The 19,858-nt window shown below is 43.8% G+C and overlaps 2 protein-coding genes and 1 non-coding gene across 3 annotated transcripts; 1 reads left to right on the forward strand and 2 right to left on the reverse strand.

Annotated features, from left to right (window-relative positions):
• Positions 1 to 5,025: 5,025 nt before the first annotated feature.
• On the reverse strand, positions 5,026 to 5,717 carry LOC114503338 (keratin-associated protein 9-3-like). The gene has a single exon (XM_028520859.2). The coding sequence runs from the start codon at positions 5,703 to 5,705 to the stop codon at positions 5,283 to 5,285; it is 423 nt and encodes a 140-aa protein (XP_028376660.1). The 5' UTR covers positions 5,706 to 5,717; the 3' UTR covers positions 5,026 to 5,282.
• Positions 5,718 to 11,057: 5,340 nt separating this feature from the next.
• LOC114503339 (keratin-associated protein 1-3-like) lies at positions 11,058 to 15,565 on the reverse strand. Its single transcript, XM_028520860.2, has 3 exons — positions 15,172 to 15,565; positions 13,134 to 13,264; positions 11,058 to 11,716 (listed from the first exon to the last, which is right to left on the reverse strand). Exons 1-3 carry the CDS (start codon positions 15,563 to 15,565, stop codon positions 11,324 to 11,326), a joined length of 918 nt encoding a protein of 305 aa, XP_028376661.2. The 3' UTR covers positions 11,058 to 11,323.
• On the forward strand, positions 13,825 to 13,958 carry LOC114504425. The gene has a single exon (XR_003685197.1). It is a non-coding gene; the product is annotated as a U11 spliceosomal RNA (small nuclear RNA).
• Positions 15,566 to 19,858: the final 4,293 nt, after the last annotated feature.

The following is a 19,858-nucleotide window of genomic DNA, read 5'->3' on the forward strand; positions in this document are numbered from 1 at the left end:
TTGACAATGTGTAGAAATGCAACTGATTTTGTAAATTGATTTTGTATCCTGAAACTTTACTGAATACGTTGATTAGTTCTTACATTTTCGGGGGGGGGGAGGTGATGTTTTTCAGATTTTCTATTTATAATATTGTATTATCTGCAGATAAAGACAATTTTACTTCATTCTTTCTGATCTAGAGGCCTTTTATTTCTTTTTCTTGCCTAATTGCTCTAGATAAGACTTCCAACACTATGTAAAATAGCATAGGTGAGAGTGGGCATCCTTCCGTTCCTGATCGTAGAGAAAAAGCTTTCAGCCCTTTACCATTGAGTGTGATGTTAGTGTGGGCTTTTCATTTATGGCTTTTATTATGCTGAGGTGGTTTCCTTCTAATCCTAGTTTATTGAATTTTTTAATCATGGAAGGCTGTTGAATGGCATCACATGTTTTCTCTGTATCTCTTGAGATATGCATGTGTCCACCCTCCTCCTTGATTCTGCTATGTGATGTATGTATTGATTGATTGATTTCCTCATGTTGAAAATCTTCCTTGGTCATGGTGTGTATCCTTTCAATGTGCTTTTGAATTCTGTTAGTGTTTTGTCAAAGAACATCACATCAATATTAATTAGGAATATTGGTCTGTAGTTTTCTTTTCTTGTGTGGTCTACCTGACTTTGGTATCAGGGTAATGCTGGCATCATAGGATGAGTTTGGAAGTGGTCCCCCCGCCTTTCATTTTTTGGAGGAGTTTAAGGAGGATTGATCTTAGTTTTTCTTTTAGTTTTTGGTAGAATTCACCAATGAAGACTCTGACACTGGGATTTTCTCTCTCGGAGGTTTATTATGGATTCCATCTCCTTATTAGTTGTAGACCTGTTCAGATTTCTATTTCTTTATGATTCAGTTTTGATAGGAATTATCCATTTCGTCTAGGTTATTCAATTTGTTGGCTTATTCTATACATATTATTACTTATTCTTTTAAATGGCTAGGCAATATTCCGGAGTATGATCATACCACATTTTATTCAGTAATCCTCTACTGAGAAGTCTTCAATTGTTTTTAGTTTGTGCTTTTGAATTTTAAAAAATCAAAGAATTTTAAACTGAAGGTGACTTTGTTTATTTTTATTTAAGTTACTGGAGTGACATTGGTTAATATCATCATATAGGCTTCAAGTGTCCATTTCTGTGATAAACAGGTCCAGAGTTAAGTGACTAGAGGTGGTCACATGATATAGGGGACTGAGCTCTTCAATTAAGAATTAAGCTAATTGCAGTAAATAAGCTTCTCAAACTGGTTCTACCATTAAGTGACTGAACCTCAGAAAAGTCACTTAATCCCTCTGGACACTGGTTTATTCATCCGTAAAATGAGATGATCTCTCAGACACCTCCGGGGGTAAAATTGTGTAATTGCTTTACCAGCTCTGCCTGTTCCCCAAGGGCATGATCTGCCCACGTCTGGTTCACTATAGTTTCCTACACAGTACCTTCTGCACCATCTTGAATGTAGATGCTCAGTCTGTGCTTGTTGAATTCAAGAGGGAATGAATGATCAGTAGTGTATGGTAATGTTAAACAGTCAAATTTCACCAAAGCCTCCTGTCTGTTTTTTGTTTTTCTCAGTAGCAGCTGTTAGGTAGCAATACCTGAAAGTGGTCAGTAGTTAGAATCAAAGGAGCAAGGGGTCAAATGTGTCTTCGTTTCTGTTCTGTTGTTCAAGGGGTATTTTCTGGATTGGATAGGTCTCTTGGTGCTATGTCAGGGAAATTGATTCTTTGCTTACATGTTAACCTGTATTCATGCTCTCTAATTACTTGATTTTTATTAACCTTTGACTGAATAAAACACTGTAATTTTAACCAAAGTAATATTCTTTTTAAATTTTATCTTTATTGTTGACACTATGACAGATGTCCCCATTTACCCCTGCCTCCCCCTTTGCTCACCATCCAGCCCCTTTCCTCTGGCCATCACCACACTGTTGTCTGTGTCCATGTGCTGTGCATGTATGATCTTTGGCTAATCCCTTCTCCTTTTTTCACCCAGCCCCCACTCCACCCTCCCCTCTGACAGCTGTCAGTCTGTTCCATGCATGTATGCCTCTGTTTCTGTTTTGTTTGTCAGTTTCTTTTGTTCATTATTCCACATATAAGTGAGATCATATAGTATTTGTCTTTCTCTGGCTGACTTATTTCACTTAGCATAGTAATCTCCAGGTCCATCCATGCTCTTGCAAAAGGTAAGATTTCCTCCTTTTATATGGCCATGTTGTATTCCATTGTGTAAATGCACCACAGCTTTTATTTATCCACTCATTTACTGATGGGCGCTGGGGCCATTTCCAGATCTTGGCTATTGTAAATAACGCTGCAGTGAATATAGGGGTGCATATATTCTTTCAAATTGGTGTTCCACCAAGAGTGCACGGGTACTGCCTTTTCCCTACATTCACACCACCACTTGTTGTTTGTTGATCTGTTTATGATGGCCATTCTGGCAGGTGTGAGATGATACCTCGTTGTCGTTTTAATTTGCACCTCTCTGATGATTAGTGATGTTGAGCATTTTTTTTAATATGTCAGTGGGCCATCTGTATGTCCTTTTCCAAAAGTGTCCATTCAGGTCCCTTGCCCTTTTTTAAATTGGAGTGTTTGTCTTTCTGGTGTTGAATTGTATAAGTTATTTATGTACTTTGGAAATTACCCCCAAATCAGATGTATAATTGGCAAATATGCTCTGTCATGCATTGGCTACCTTTTCATTTTGTTGATGGTTTCTTTTGTTGTGCAGAAGCTTTTTAGTTTGATGTAGTTCCATTTGTTTAGTTTTTATTTGTTTCCCTTGCCCTAGGAGATATGTCAGCAAAAATATTGCTATGAGACATTTCTGAGATTTTACTGCCTATGTTTTATTCTAGGATGGTCATGGTTTTGAGACTTACATTTAAGTCTTTTACATATTCTTAATAAAAAAATAAGAATTTTTTTATTCTTATTTTTTTATTCTTCTGTTTCTCCAGTTCTAATCCCAAGGAACAATGAATTAAACCTGATCCTTTCCCCCAAATTACCCAACTTTATGAAGTATTCTGTAATGCTTGTATTTAAATGTGTATAAATTCATTGCATATGTGTATTATATATAAATGCATGTATATGTATAATAAACATGTGTATTTCTATATACATTTTAAGCCAAAGCACATATGTTGATTCTAAAAATAGAGCAAAATCTTTGTTATTTTCACTTTCAGTTCAGAAACTGGGGGAAAAGATTTGGGATTAAAAATCTCCATCTTGGGCCCTGGCTGGCGTAGCTCAGTGGATTGAGCGTGGGCTGCGAACCAAAATGTTGCAGGTTCGATTCCCAGTCAGGGTACATGCCTGGATTGCAGGCCACGACCCCCAGCAACCACACATTGATGTTTCTCTCTCTCTCTATCTCCCTTCCTTCCCTCTCTAAAAATAAATAAAATCTTTAAAAAAATCTTCATCTAGTTAAAAACATATTTCCTCCAAGAGGCTTTCCCAACTTCTCGCTCTCTTGCTTTCCTCGGCCATGCTATTGCTGGTGGAAGCCAGGCTCTTCCGCGGGACCGTGAGGAAAGCTTCCCAAGGACTCACGCACAGGAGACTGCGGTGTGGCAAAACTGTTTATTCATGCGGAAGGCTGCCCCTGGGTTCCAACCTCCCATTGCTGTTCACCCTGCCATGGAAAATCAGGGCCAGAAATAGAGTCATTTTCCATAGATCCTGGGCCATACTCAAGCTTATTTTTTTGGAGCCCACGCAGTCGACAGTGGACCCCGGTAGCTGCTAGGCCTACATGGTTGTGTGCCCCCTTGCGAGAGAGATCGCACAAGCGCATGGGGCGAGTGCAGTACTGGGTGGTGGGGTGGGAGGGAGAGGTTCTTTGTATCCCTGGGATTATATTAGTTTAAGTTTGGGAAAGGCCAGATGCTTTTTCAAAATGACCAATGAAATTTCCCAAATTTTCATGGGATTCTGATAGGTCCACCTTTTTTTTTAAAAGATTTTATTTATTTATTTTTAGAGAGGGAAGGGGGAGAGAGAGAGAGAGAGAGAGAGAGAGAGAGAGAGAGAGAGAGAGAGAGAGAGAGAGAAACATCAATGTGCGGTTGCTGGGAGCCATGGCCTGCAACCTAGGCATGTGCCCTGACTGGGAATAGAACCTGCGATGCTTTGGTTCACAGCCCGTACTCAGTCCACTGAGCTACACCAGGCAGGGCTGATAGGTCCACCTTCTAGTTAGACTGACAGGCCTCCATAGTGAAACACCTCCCCCCTGAGCCCCCAGTCTGGTACTGGAGGCAGAAAGCAGGGAGTGTTAATCCCCTTGGCGGAGAAATGTTATAATTCCACGGAGCGTGAAACAAGCAGATTCATGCTCCCCACTTTATTAAGCACATTGTCCAAGTTCTTCTCCCCTTTTACTAATAATTAGCTAACTACCTATGATAACAAGACCACATGTACATGGAAACGTGTGATACATTAGCATATGTTACCATTGTTTGAGGGTTGCCTGAAAGAGCATTCCTCTAACGACCATGAAAAAATAATCCATTCTGGTGCTGGATCCAGAGGTCCTGACTTCTGTAGCCCTCTGGTCGTGAGAGCACTGTGTGAGGTCAGGATACGACCGTATCCTGCGCCATTTCTGAGGCCCTAGAACTGCACTTGCTGTGTCTTTTTATGGGGAATCACTCCTATTGGGCCTGATCGAATTTCCTAACGCTGCATAAGAAGAGCAGTGCAGTATATATAGCAAGACAAGATTAGAATCTTTTGTATGACTTTCTAGGAAATCTACACCACGAGCACACCCAATGAAGAAAAAAAGATGTGTTTGCTGCACCAAACAGACAGAATTTATTAGGCCCTGGTACAGTGCTCTCGTCTCACGGGAAGTGCAGGCTGCAGGATGGCGGCGTGCAGGAGGTGAGTGTGTCAGAAGTGCGGATGGTCCTTCCACATCCTCAGTGTCATGGAGTCCTGGAGCGTGGGATCAAACGGTCGCCGAAGGTCAATCCCAGCACAAATTGGTTTTCCTGTTTCTTCAGTCCAACTTGTGTTTTGCAGCCTCCGTGGGGAGATCAAGCTTTGTGAGGAAGAGAGGCCTGTGCGTCTCATATCTGGTAACCTCCACAAAAAAGCCAAATAAAAGTTCGAGAACTTGTTAGCAGCCCAAGGGTGGTTGAACATGTAATCGGTTCATGGCTTAAGTTGGAAGATGAGACTTCAGGTTGAAAATCAGCAACTTGGCTTTTTAGCAGGTGGGCTCACAACAGGTGAGCTGGCAGCCGGTGGGCTCACAGCAGTAGCAGCAGCAGGCAGGGCGGCAGCAGGACTGTCCACAGTAGGACGGGCGGCAGCAGGAGGCCTGGGCATGGTGCAGCTGGCAGCAGGTTGGGGGCGTGCAGCTGGTCACGCAGCAGGGGGGCAGGCAGGTGTCCTCCACGCGGCAGTCAGGGCGGCACCACCTGGTGCGGCAGCTCACAGCTCCACAGCCACAACCCTGGCCACAGCCAGTGCCACAGCCGGTCCCGCACCCGGTCCCACAGCAGGCTGGCTGGCAACAGCTGGTCTGGCAGCAGGTTGGCTGGCAGCAGGTGGACTGGCAGCAGCCGGAGCCACAGGTCCCGCCGGAGCAGCTGGGGAATCCACAGAAGCTGGTGTTGCAGCAGGCCATGGTGTCTGGGGTTGGGTTGAGAGTGGGGTTGGTTGGAGAAATTTTTTAGTTTTGGCGATAACATCCACGTTTGGCCTTTTATAAGCCTCGGCCAGCTATTATTTACGTCATTCCCACCGTCTCTTCCTTGTTTGTGTTTGGACAAGTTGTTTCTGAAGAATAATTGCCCCGTTTCTGAGTTATTTGTTCACCCTTCTGAAAGCCTTTTAAAAGTTGATTTTATTTGGTGTTCCATTAGGATCCTTTACCACGGCCAAGTAGTCATTAGCGCTCTATGACTACACAACCCCTAATTTCCCGTATTTGTTACAATTTGCTCATTGCCCGGAGAATAATTGACGGATGCCTCATCTTTAAGGAGTGTCAATATTAGTCAGTGTTGACCCTAAGCTCTGGGGTCTCACATGACAGTTTAATTTGCGTCCATGTGGCCTCCAGCACTGACAGCTGCCCCTTCTCCCCTTTTCTTCTCTTCACTTCGCCAGAGCAGCGCCGGGATTCAGCCGGCCAGACAGGGATGCTTTCCCTGGGAGCTGGGAAATGCGGATGACTCGTTACTGGAAACAGTTTGTTTGAAGCACTTATTTCGTGTCCAAACAGTAGTGAGGACTTTGCTTGTGTCGATTCGTTTGGTTTTCACGGCAGTCCTGTGGGGTCGGTGTCATTGCTCTTCCGTCTTCCCCATGAGGAAACTGAGCCCCCAACCTATTTAAATCTTCCGTCCAAGCTCACTTGAACAAGTGGTGGACCCGGAATTTGAACACTTGCCATCTGACTTCAGACTCAATTCTTTTTTTTTTTAAAGATTTTATTTATTTATTTTTAGAGAGGGAAGGGAGGGAGAAAGAGAGAGAGAGAAACATCAATGTGTGGTTGCTGGGGGCCGTGGCCTGCAACCCCAGGCATGTGCCCTGACTGGGAATCGAACCTGCCATGCTTTGGTTTGCAGCCCGCGCTCAATCCACTGATTGCCCTCCAGGCCAGACTCAATTCTTTAAACCACTGCAGTCCATTCCCTCCTTTCCATGTAGGCAGGTGTTCTGGGAAAATCAGAGGGTGAGCACAAGGCGTGGAAATCTGCCCCTCTCCTTACAGACCACTGGGGAGTGCAGGGAAGAAAGACAATGTGTAGGGTGAGTAATATCGCTGTTTATTAGAAATTTCTCTGGAGACTTTATTTTTTTAATGTGTAATAAATATTCTTCAAGAAAAACATAATTGCTGAAAGAGTTAATCTTACTTGACTTGTGACTTCATCCAGTCTTTGATTTTAAGATATTCTCTGGATTTAAATGTTCTTTTCTTAAAATGGAGACACCACTGACATGTAACATTTATTAGTTTCAGGTGTATAGCATAATTATTTGATATATATGTGTGTGTGTGTGTGTGTGTGTGTGTGTGTGTGTGAGATGATCACCACAGTAAGTTGATTAAGATCCATCACCACATGCAGTTACATTTTTTCTTGTGATGAGAATAAACGTTCTTCACTGAATAAAAGTCACACTCTTCATATATTAAAACTAGAGTATGTGGCACACCGTCTTGGGTTAGATGGGTGGTGTGCCATTTACTGTGGGTGTCAGAGACCAGTGAGCTGGGAAATGTAAATGTTTTGAATGAGGCAGCTGACGGGGTGAAGGTGAAGATTTTGTCTGGGTGCCAGGTAAGGGGGCCTGGCCTCCGTGGAGTATGGACGCTATCCAAGGGAAATGGAAGTTAAATGCCACTTGTGGGGTTTGAACCAGAAGACCAAGGGTTAGTGCTGCTTCTCCAGAGATGAAAGCTTTGAGTCAGATCACAACTCTTTCCAAGTTAGCATTAAGACACTTTCAAGTCCCGCATTAAACGTGATTTAAAAGGTATGGTGCTTTGTGATTTTTTTCTTCTCTTTTTGCAAATCTGGACCACTGGTTAATTAGCTAATTTTCCACCTAGGAGGCTAGAAATGCGTGGATTTGTCGTTACAACAATCTCAGGAGCTATCTATTTTGTTTCTAAATTCAACAGAATCCTTGATACTAAGATGATTTATGTTTCCTTGCACAAAGTTCAGATGTTGGGGCGTTGAAATGCAGGTTGATGGGGACAGTGGAGATGGTAGCATTGTGTATCGTATTGCCATTTCTGTGCTTTTCCACCAGTATTTTCCTCAGTGCAAAATTTAACTCAGTTTTCATGTGTCTGGTCTTTAGTTGCCCTTGGAGAATTATTAAGAATAAGAAGTTTCAGTCAGGGCTCTCCAGAGAACCAGAATCAACAGGATAAAAAGCAACAACAACAGGATATAAGAATACAGGGTGGGCAAACGTAGGTTCACAGCTGTGAGTGAGCTAGCTGCTTCTGAGTCCATGAAGCTATTGCAAGAATCATAACCTGTGTGTCTTTTTCCATATGAGTAACCGTAAACCTACTTTTGCCCACCCCTGCATGTATTTCAGTATAAATATAAATAAATGCATTTGCTTATTAGGAGGGATTGGCTCATGAGATTACAAAGGCCGAGAAGTCCCACCAGACACCAACCCAACTGAGGGCAGGAGAAGGTGGATGTCTCAGCTCGAACAGGAGCGCCAATTCTCCCTTCTTTTGCCTTTTTTTGGGTTATTCAGGCCCCCACTGGACTGCCTGATGCCTGGCTGCCTCGGCGAGGGTGGTCCGTCTTTTTTATTCAGTCTGCAGATCAAACGCTAATCTCCTCTGCAATAAAGACGGCCTCACAGGCACAGCCAGCAACAGTGTTTTAGCTGCTCACTGCTTCTCCCTCAGCCCAGTCAACGTGGTACAAAACAATAAACCATCATATCATGTATGATACTTACACTTTGACAATTCCACCCCTCTGCCGCAGAATGGAGACTAATCTGAATGTTCCTCTACCTCCCCTAAATAAAGAAAGAAAATAAAAAATGTCTTACTGTCCTACCACTTAAATCCATTTCTTCCCGATTGGTTCTCACACAAAGAGAGCGAGAAGTTGAATCATTTGTGATCTTCCCCTGTATAGATTCCCTATCCTTTTTAAATGCTGGATATTCCCATTGGTGGTCTCCTTTGCAGGAAAAAAATGACCAGGACCTTTACATTTAAAGCTTTTTAAAATTTCTGTGCCCATTCTTTCTGGCTTTAATTATTTCATTTAAGTTATGGTGCCCAGGCCATTTCAGTACTGTAAGAACAGAAGATGTGTTTTTCTATTATTCTTGAATTTTTGCCGTCTGTTTATAGATGCTAACATGTGGAATTACTTTCTTTAACATGCCAGGGTTCCATTTTTCTAGTTACACGTTTTGGGTGATCTTCTGATTCCTTCACCTCCATTTTGTCAGTTCTCTATATCAGCTGCATCTGCCTTACTTAAATTCCTCAGAGAGAAGACCTGGTTGCCATACCAACCAAATGAATACCCCCACCTCTTGGTGCTACACGGAACACCAAGATCATTCTCTTCTCTCCTGAATGCCAGCCTAGCTCTTCCCCGTGCTTCTGAGCGGAAGCCGTTCTAAGTACAAGGTGCATTCCGTCAGCGCCACCCCAGGCTGATTGATGGGAGACAGGAGAGCGGCGGAGGAGGGAACAGAGCATTGGCCGCGTTCCAGAGGTGCCGTGTGGGGGTGTGTAGGGTGTGCCTTGGTGGGGGCTCTGTCCACTCAGAGGGAGGAGAGCCTCACTCTTCACACAAAGAGCTGTGGGCTCAACAAGCACTGTTCCTTGGGCTGCGTTTAGCCAAAGGTGGTGTGTTTTTCTAATTCTTATGACGTTGTACTGGTGGAGACCCCATCCCTTTGACTTTTAAAGAAATCGAGGTGAAAGTTGCATAACACAAATTACCAGTTAAAGTATGCAGCTGGGGGGCGTCTGTGGCATTCACAATGTGCCGCCGCCACACTTTTCTGCAGTCTCAACCCTGTGCGTCACCCAGAGGCACACCAAATGGCCTTTAAATAACCACTTCTCACTCTCTCTGCCCCCAGCTGGTAGCTCACCACAGTGATTGGAAGATCCCAAAGAGTTTATTCATTATAATAGAAGCTTCATTGTATGTCTTCTGTTTCATCCTTGCTTCATTCTAGAACTCCCTCTGGAGACTGGATAAAAATGGGGATCATGTATGCCAACATCATGTTCATTGAAACCCATCCCTGTAACGGACATTTATTGTCTACTTCACAATACATGAGAATTGGATACGTCTTGTGCAAACAGAGCTTGAAATTCCCTTCGGTCGTTTTGTGAAGTGTGTTTCGAGGCACATTAGGTGTTCGCTGGTGATGAGTGAGTAGAGGACACTCCAGTTAAATCAGTTTGGGAATGATGGTTACAGCGGGTCCGTTTTCCAGGACACCTCACTCCCTCTGATGTTCTTTATTTAAAGATTTCTTTTCAGAGATAGGGGAAGGGAGGACAAGAGAGAAGGAGAAAAACATCGATGTGTGAGAGACAGAACAATCGGTTGCCTCTCGCGTGTGTCCCAATCAGGGACCGGACCACAAACCAGGCAAGTGCCCTGACCAGGAATCGAACTAGCCACCTTTTGCTTTGCAGGACGATGCTCGACCAACTGAGCCACACCCATCAGGCCTCTTTAATGTTCTAATGTGTTTTATATGAAAAATGGTGGTAACATATTCAACACTATCTGACCATTGACTATTTATTCTTCCTTAGGCATCTGAGGTGACTAATGGTCAGTGTGTCCCCTGTTTAGGAAGTGACTTAGTACCCTATGCCTAGAAGGGACATTATAAGTAGGAAAACTCCATTCTCTCATTTTTGAGGTTAGAAATAGATGCCCAGGCAGGTGATGGGATTACTCAAGAATTCATGGATTGTTAGTTAAAGGGCAGGGTCTAGGACTCAGGATGCGTTTCCATCTTATGTATTATTGTAAAATCCTGTGTGTATAGTCCTTCCAATCACATGTTACCCTTTTATACCCTTGCTGATGGAAAGAACCTGCATACAGAATTATACATGAATGAATAAATGGGTTTGGCCATGATTTCAAGAAGCTAAATGGCATAGAATTCCTTTTTGTAAGTCTGACCTTCTGCAACACCTCACCCATCAACTGCACAGTTGAGGACCCCAAGAATTCACTTATAAATACTGATGTATTACTTTAATCATATATTTTGGCTGCAGAATATTGGACCATTTAATAAATAAACAATGGAAAACCACCTTTTAAAGATCATTATTAAAGCCACAATAAAGAAAAACCATAGTGCTCCGACACATTTATTGAGATTTGAAAGCCCCAGTGCCCCAGAATCAGTAACAAGTTCCAAAGAATTCTCTGACCATGACTTCATCAGCGAAGAATGAAAATTTGCACTCAAGCCCAAACCCAATGCGCTGTTGAAATATCTCAGGTGATATTTATAGCAATATGTTATGCACTCTTTTCACGTGGTTGGACTTCTGTTGATATCCAGGTCTATGAAATATTTTGGATCTTCTATTATAAATTAATTTATATCTTAGCAAAATTAGGTAGCCATGTGACAAGAGGTCGCAAGCTAGATTACGGGTACGGGAGCTCAGGAGTTTGTTGGGACTCCGCATTGGTTAGTTTGGATGTGCCATTTTCTTAGGATTCCCATCAGAAGGTTTCAGCAGGTGAGCTGGCAGCAGGCAGGCTCACAGCAGTAGCAGCAGCAGGCAGGGCGGCAGCAGGACTGTCCACAGTAGGACGGGCGGCAGCAGGAGGCCTGGGCATGGTGCAGCTGGCAGCAGGTTGGGGGGGTGCAGTTGGTCATGCAGCAGGGGGGCAGGCAGGTGTCCTCCACGCGGCAGTCAGGGCGGCACCACCTGGTGCGGCAGCTCACAGCTCCACAGCCACAACCCTGGCCACAGCCCATGCCACAGCAGGTTGGCAGGCAGCAGCTGATCTGGCAGCAGCTGGGCTGGCAGCAGTTGGAGCCACAGGTCCCACAGGTCCCACCGGAGCAGCTGGGGAATCCATAGAAGCTGGTGGTGCAGCAGGCCATGGTGTCCAGGTCGGGCTGAGAGTGGGGCTGCTCAGGGGAGTGTCTGCGTTAGGGATGCTTGTCCCGCTGGGGCCGTTTATAGGCTTTGGCCAGTTTCTGTGTCTGTGACAGTCAGAATTTTACCTTGTCACTCTTTAAAGAAGCTTTCCAGGGCCCTCTGACTGTTTACATACTGAGTTCTTTTAAACATATGTCCAAATGAGTTTTTCCTTGTTGCTCAGCTGGTATTCACCAAATGTGCTCGGCAGTCCTGGGCAGAGTGGTTGGTGTTTGGTTTCCAAGTAGCGCTGTAATTTTTCACCTGACAAAGTGCCTCTCACTCATGAGATGATGGGCTTGTGGCATCATATTCACCAAAATTTGAGTTTTCAGAAAAAAATTATTACCCATTTACTGTTATTATGAACCATGTCCTTCATGTAAGGCTATTTATATATATATTTTTTAAAATAGTCTTTTTTATTTTTTCTTAAGATTTTATTTATTTATTTTTAGAGAGAAGGGAGGGAGAAAGAAAGAGAAACATCAATGTGTGGTTGCCTCTTGTGCTCTCCCTACTGGGAGCCTGGCCTGCAACCCAAGCATGTGCCCTGACTGGGAATCGAACCAGTGACCCTTTGGCTCGTAGGCCAGCGCTCAATCCACTGAGCCACACCAGCCAGCGCCTCTTTATGTTTTCTAGATTAATAAGATTATGGTCTCTATAATCACCCAGATAAAAATCCTGATAAACTCCACATTCATAAAAATTTATAGCTATTTCTCTCCAATTGGATCGCTCTAATTTCTGTGTTCTCTCCTGAAGTTCACACACTTATTTAGCCTTGAGGAAGCATTCATCACTCAGGAGGCTATATGGAACAAAACCCTTCCATTCCAGCTTACTGTGGATATTTTTTTTATCATGAATTTAAAATATGGGCTACAATTCATATTCAGTAATTAGGAAAAAACACAAAAAAATTTTAAGTATAATTTATATTTCTATGAAATATGAAAATCACTTCTATACAGATTACCTGGACACTATTATTTCTCCAAGGTGGGGTTCATTTCAGTTTACACCATTTTGCGCAACTACACCTTGTGTTTTATGCAAGGATATCAAAACAAAGAGCACAACAGTTTAATTTATAAGGGGGACCCGATAAAAGAAAAAGCAGAAATTTGAAAGCATTTTTTTCTGGGTCACAGTGCTTATAAGGCAGATGCATGATCAAATATTGTTCAGTAAGTATGAGTGCAAAGAGATTAAAATGAATTTTAGCAAAATAAAAATGGAAACAATTTCTGGTGGTTGCTGAAAGAGAGGCTGTGATTTTCCATTTGACGTTTATGGTTACACGGGGCCGGGGCGGGGAATGAAAAAAAAGGTTGTGGCCCAAGGAACCTATTATTGCTACTTGGGGTAGCCTTATTCCTTCCTTCTGACCCTGAATAGAAGCACATCGCTTTTATGAGGTAGAGGTGTTGGGTAGAACAGGGATGGGATTAACACGTGACTCATGCCAGTGTCAGCAATGACGTCCATGTCACGGGGTAACCACAACCGTAGGTGTGAAGCTGGAACATGTTTATGTGGAGCCATTACATACTGGAGATCAAAACCTTAAGAAATCATCTTGTCCAGCCACTTAATTTTATAGCTACAGAAACTGACTTCATTTTTTAAAAATAAATAGCACATTTATTAAATCCTATTATGGACGAGGCAGTAAAGGGTTATGCAAAAAGCAAGTTCTAATCTGTCTATCTCATATCATGCTCTAGTGCACAAATCAGTATAGTATTGATAGGGAGGGTTAAGCAAGGAAAATAGTCAAATATAGATTCGTTCAATCTCAGAGTTCTAAGTGGGAACATTGATATCATGCTATGAACTACTTTCATTTCCCCGAAGCATCCGTGGATGTTAGAATACTACTGAGTCCAGGAATTCCTGCGTTTTGGAGAGGTTAGTGACTCGCTCCATTTGCACAGCCAGTGCACAGGCAGAAGAGCTGGGTATAAAACTCCTATGCTTCACCCCTAGATTGGTTCATTTTATTTCAGACCACGCTGCTTTCCAGGACCAGTGTGTGTTAGTAAAATTCTTTGTCTCCTCTTTCAAAAATATGACAGCTCGAAAGGGCTCCTGTCGTGAGTGGCACACGTAGGGCAGCTTGATTGTTCTACGTGCAGAATCGACGTCAAGAGATTTCAGCAGCATAATCTTTGGGCACCCGGACAGTTAGTGGCCATTGGTCCTGGCACCCACCAACAATAAAAGAAAAAAATGAATGTGAATATTAGTGGACTATGAATATTAGTGGAAGGTGGAATACACTGTGGAGTAGTGGTTTTAAACACACAGTAAATAAGCATAAATATGTTAAAATTCTTTCCGGTGTCTACTGACCGGAGGAGTTTACTCCCAAACTGCAGGAGGTCACGTTTGCTTCCTAATTGTTTCTTGTTTCTCACGTTGGTATTCACTGATGTTCCTTCAAGGTATTTGGGTCTTCCATACTCTCTGTGTCTTCTTCACTCTGTGGCCGTCATCTCAGTGCAGCTTTCAGTGGGTTTCTGTAGAGCCCTTACACATCTAGCTTTGGCCTTCTGTTTTTATATGTGGCAGCCACAGGAATGCCCCCGGTGTCTCTGTCATCATACCATCACCCTGCCTCAAGACTTTCAATAGCTCCTTAGTGCTCATTGCTTTTCAGGGTGTACTCCCTTGGTTAATATTCAAAGCACACAAATTTTCCAAATTTGCCTTCCACTATTATTCTACATATACCCAGTGCCCCCAGCCCACTGCCCTCTGAACAGCCAGCCTATACCTTTGTGCGAACTGTTGCCATTGTTGAGAATGCCATCTTCCCTGAGCTCTGCACCCCGAAATCTGAACCTTTCTAACGTGCTACTTCCTCCCTTCCATCTTTCTTGTGCTTCTCAATCAATAGTGACTCCACTGTTGATATCATACAGCATATTGTACTTTTATTTTTTTGATAGTCTAATGTTTAGTCGGATTATTGTCAAATTGATTCACCGTTCTGGAAGTTTCTTGAAGAAGGGAACATTTTTAAGCCAACTTTAATTTCTTTTATATACAAGACCGTGTGCAATTTGCAGATGGTAGTCAATCAGCACCATTCCGTTATGTTAAAATTTAATGAGAAAAAAAATAGAATGAACAAGTAAAACCAAAGCTGTGTTTGCTAGGCCAAAGATGAGGAGTTTATTAGAAAACAAACATGCCACAAAGACCTAAAATGTAAGATGGAAAGAAAGAAGTTGCTACTCTTACACAGACTCAAGAACAGCCCAAGTCTTAATAGATGAGTCTGGATTTCCATGCAACCCCTGGCTGACTTGAGAGGTCTTCATGGCTCAGGGAAGATTCCTTGGGCAGAGAAATCGGAGTACCACTTTTTCAGAAGGTCGACTGCTTGCTTTAGGCAGCTGAGTCACTGCTCAGCAGCAGCAGCAGGGGGAGGTCCTGCAGGTGGTGCGGCAGGGGGCAGGCTGGCAGCAGGGGGGCCGGCAGCAGGGCGCCTGCACACAGATGGGCTGGCAGCAGGTGGAGGCCCAGCAGCAGGGCCGGCAGACCACGGCCGTGCAGGACGTGGGGCAGCAGGCGATGGGGCGGCAGCAGCCCTCCTGCAGCCCACAGGGGTCACAGCAGATGGGGCGGCGGCAGGGCTCGCAGATGGGGCGTGTGCAGTGGGGCACACAGGTCACGGGGCGGCACACTGTGGTCTGGCAGCAGCAGGGGCGGCAGCAGCAGGGGTCGCGGCAGCAGCAGGGCTGGCAGCAGGGCTGGCAGCAGCCGCCCCCACAGACTGAGGCGCAGGTGGAGCCGCAGCAGGAGCCGGTCATGGTGGCGTCTGGGTCTGGGCTGGGTGGGCTGGTGAGAGGAGCTGGGTGTTCTCAGGTGTGAATGCCTTCCTCCCGTGGGGGTTCCTTATATACCCTGGCCAGGTGCTGGTGGACCCCTCTTGTTTATCTTTTGGCCAATTAAGTAGAATTTTGACTAATGGTTGCATTGCTCATGCCATACTCATGATGTCATTAATGAACCCTTGTTGCACCCTAAATATGGATATATTCCTGCTGCTTGTCATCCAACTCCAAGCGCTCACGGCCATTTCAGGTGATGGCGGCTCTTGGTGCTCATTTGGAGTAGATAGCACCTGAGGAATCCTGGATAAAATGGATCTGCAATTTTCAAAAGAAATTAAAACAGGTGCTAAATTAAAACAGGTACAGGGGTTTCTAGAACAATGACTACATTCTATCTTTGACCCCTAAAGGCTCCCCTGAGAAGCCTACATGTTAATCACACACCATTTAGACATGTCCTTCAGTATAAATTCCTTGGAAGTGCGTATCATTTGAGATAATGGAACGTGTATTTGCCTGAATAGGACTGCAGCTCAGATACCTGTGTGGGAAGCACAAAACTCTATTTCTGTAAAACAGGTGAGTGGTGGAACACAGCATTCAGGACTGTCACCCTTTTTATTCCCTTTCTCCAGCGCATGCTGTGGCGTGTCTCTGGTCCTTGTCATCACAGAATGCTCATCTTAGCTCGGAGACATGACTTTTTTTTGCCTAAAATACCTTTTATTTTATTTTTTTATTGTTAGGCTATTACAGTTGTTGCAGTTTTTCCCCCTTTGCCCTCCTCCGCCCAGCTCACTCCCCCCTCCCACCGTCAGTCCTCACACCATTGTCCATGCCCGTGGGTCATTCATACATGGTCTTTGACTGATCCCTCCCCTTCTTTCCACCATTATCCCCCTTCTCCCCCTCCCCTCTGGCAGCTGTCAGTCTGTTCCATGTTTCCATGCCTCTGGTCCTATTTTTCTCATTAGTTTATTTTGTTCATTAGATTCCTCTTATAGGTGAGATCACGTGGTATTTGTCTTTCCCTGCCTGGCTTACTTCACTTAGCATAATGCTCTCCAGTTCCATCCATGCTGTCACAAAAGGTAAGAGTTCTTTCTTTCTGCTGCTTAGCATTCCATTGTGTAAAGGTACCAGTTTTCTGATTCACTCATTTACTGATGGGCACTTAGGCTGTTTCCCGCACTTGGCTATTGTAAATAGCGCTGCTATGAACATAGGGGTGCATAAGTTCTTTTGAATTGGCGATTTGGGATTCTTAGGGTATATTTCCAGCAGTGGAATTGCCAGGTCAAAAGGAAATTCTATTTTTAGTTTTCTGAGGTAACTCCATTCTGCTTTCCACAGTGGCTGCACCAGTCTGCAGTCCCACCAACAGGGCACTAGGGTTCCCTTTTCTCCCCATCCTTTCCAACACTTGTTGTTTGTTGATTTATCAATAGTAGCCATTCTGACAGGTGGGAGGTGACATCTCACTGTGGGTTTAATGTGCATTTCCCTGATGGCCAGTGATGCTGAGCATCCTTTCATATGTCTGTGGGGCATCTGTAGAAACATGACATTTTTTATACTTGTTTTTCTTGTGCATGTGATAAAGAACAATGTCATGAAAAGTGTTTTCTGAATTTACCTCTCCCTGGTGCTGTGACTAAGAAGTGACGAGATGGAGGTTTTCAACCCACGTTGCAAACATACAGGAAACATCATGCGGAGGAAGTGCGTTGGGAGGCCACGCGGCTCCGCGACGGCTCTGCCAGCAGCGTGCAGGACTTGCTTCTCCCGGAAGCGTCCGCAGAGGCAGCTGAGGCTTGGCATGGTGGGAAGGGTCTCCTTGCTTTTCTGTTTCACCCCTCCTGCTGTTCACCAGACAGGGTGTGGAGATCGCTTTGGGGTCATCCTCATTATTCAAAAGAATGTGCCTGGGGCCCCAGGAGCTAATGTTCCCTAAGTGGAATTGCAAAGACAATTTTAAGACTTTGTGAAGAATGTAAATTGACTAAACATACAGTCACGGCTGGGGAGACAGAGGAGGGAGAAATCAAGCACTGTGTTCCTCATCTCTGAGGGCCTTTGACTCACTCACGTTTTCCATTCTCTCCCTTGTCCTTGGACACCTGTGATCTTTCCAGAGCAGTGACCAGAGCCTACATTATAACAAGGACACAAAAAAGCAAGGACATAAAAGAAGCTATGTGTATTCTGCTTTCTTCCCCCACCTGGATTTATTAAGATGTAATTGACACATAACATTGAATAAGTAAGGTGTATATCGCAATGATCCGACATGTGTATATTGCAGAATGTTCACTGAAATAAGGTTAGTTAACATATCCTTCACTTCACAGAATTATTTTATTGTTACGGTGAGAACATTAAAGCTCTCCTTTCCTAGCAACTTTCAAGTGCGCAGTACAGCCTCGGTAATTACAGTCACCATGCCGTGCAATTAGATCCCAAAACCTCTGCACCTCACAGCTGGAAGTGTGTGCCCTTTGGCTAGCCTCGCACCGCCTCTCCTGCACCTCTGCCCCTGGCGACCACCTTTCTATGCTGTTTCTCTGGGTTCCATGTTTCTGATTCCACGTGTCAGTGAGACTGTACAGTATCTGCCTCTGGCTGACTGATTTCACTTATCGTAATGCCCTGAACGCCCATCCACTGTTTCAAACATGGCAGACTTCTCCTCCTTTTTATGGCTGATAATACTCCGGTGTGTGTGTGTGTGTGTGTGTGTACACATCTATAGGTGTAGATGTGCCCCTACATTTTTAAATCTGTTTATCCGTCATTAGATGTTTAGGTTGAGTCCGTGCCTTGGCTATTGTGAGTAACGCTCTACTTAACATGCGAGTGAAGGTGTCTCTGCGGGATCCTGTGGTAGCTCTATTTTTAATGTTTTGTTTTTTTTTTGAGGAATCTCCATTTTCTTTTCCATAGCAGCTATATCCATTTACAATCCTACCAACAATGCGTAGAGTTCCCTTTTCTCCACATTCTCACCAGCATTTGTTCTCTCTCTCTCTCTCTCTCTCTCACTATCTCTCTCTCTCTCTCTCTCTCTCATACTAGCCTTTCTCACAGGTGTGAGATTATATCACCTCAATGGCGTTGATTTCCATTTCCCTGATGATTGGTGATGCTGAGCACCTTCTCGTGTACTTGTTGGCCATCTGTAACTTTCTTTGGAAAGATGTCTATTCAAGTCATCTGCTCATGTTTTAATTGGAATCGGTTCCCTTTTTGCCATTGAGTTGTAGGAGTTTCTTATTTACTTTGGATATTAAGCCCTTATCAGATATGGGGTTTGCACCATTTTCTCCCTTTTCTCATTTGCCTTTTCGTTTTGCTGATTGCGCCTTTTACTGTGCAGAAGCTTAGTTTGATGTAGCCCCACTGGCTGGTTTTTGCTTTTGCTGCTTGTGCTTTGCTTTTTAAGGCGCATTTGATTGTAATGAGTGTTTCACGTTGCTGGGCATTCTTCGTGATGATCACATTCTGACAAAGGGAGCCTCTTCTGAAGATACATACCACCTCAAGTTAATAAGCCTAATTCTTCTGCTCTAAACATTTCTGACCAAAATATCCTAAAGAAAATATCCCCTTTCCTTTATAAAATATACACAAAGATAGAGTCCATGAGTCCTTCAGCAAGAGATCCTAGCATTTATTCAGTCTAAGACACTTGTCCCCACCCCACAGCCAAAGTTTATTTCCAGGCAGAGAAAATATGGGTCACGTCTTAATAATTTATGCCACAGCAGTCTGTGATTTGACACTGGAGGCTAGGCATGTGCTATTCTCTGATGCCACTTACCCTAAAGCCAGACAGCACCCACTGAAAACCTTGCCACTTACTGGCTGTGTGTCCTTGGGCTACGGGGGGTAATAACAGTACATGCCAGGGCTGTTGTGAGCATTCAGTGAGATCATATTCGTCAAGCATTAAGCACAGAAGAGTGCCTGGCAGTTAGCGTCTTGTATTGGTTAAGTAATTAAATACACAGGGTCCAGCACAAATAGCACCCCTTTTTTTACTACAAAATCTTTTATTACAAAATCATAAGCTTGTCATTCTGTAACATAATATCACACTCAGGCACACCCTATGAAATTTTAGGTAAACTGTTCAAATTAAAACTATAAATTAGTACACCCATATTATTATGCTACCAACCATAGTCAAGTGGGTATTATTTCTGCCAGATGCTGTATATGTTCACTTAAAATTATTATTAGTAAAATATAAGGAAGAAAATGAATATT

This window comes from Phyllostomus discolor, chromosome 8, assembly GCF_004126475.2.
Source record: "Phyllostomus discolor isolate MPI-MPIP mPhyDis1 chromosome 8, mPhyDis1.pri.v3, whole genome shotgun sequence".
In the NCBI taxonomy this organism is placed as follows: domain Eukaryota; kingdom Metazoa; phylum Chordata; class Mammalia; order Chiroptera; family Phyllostomidae; genus Phyllostomus; species Phyllostomus discolor.

Bases quoted from the DNA above. Each gene is read 5' to 3' on its own strand.
- LOC114503339 (XM_028520860.2), bottom strand. From the start codon at position 15,565: ATGACCGGCTCCTGCTGCGGCTCCACCTGCGCCTCAGTCTGTGGGGGC. The intron at 13,265-15,171 runs GCTGCTGCTGAG...AACATGTTCCAG, and splicing joins CTGCAGGACCTCCCCCTGCT to CTTCACACCTACGGTTGTGG. The intron at 11,717-13,133 runs GTCAGAAGGAAG...CCCCACTCTCAG, and splicing joins GCGATGTGCTTCTATTCAGG to CCCGACCTGGACACCATGGC.
- LOC114503338 (XM_028520859.2), bottom strand. From the start codon at position 5,705: ATGGCCTGCTGCAACACCAGCTTCTGTGGATTCCCCAGCTGCTCCGGC.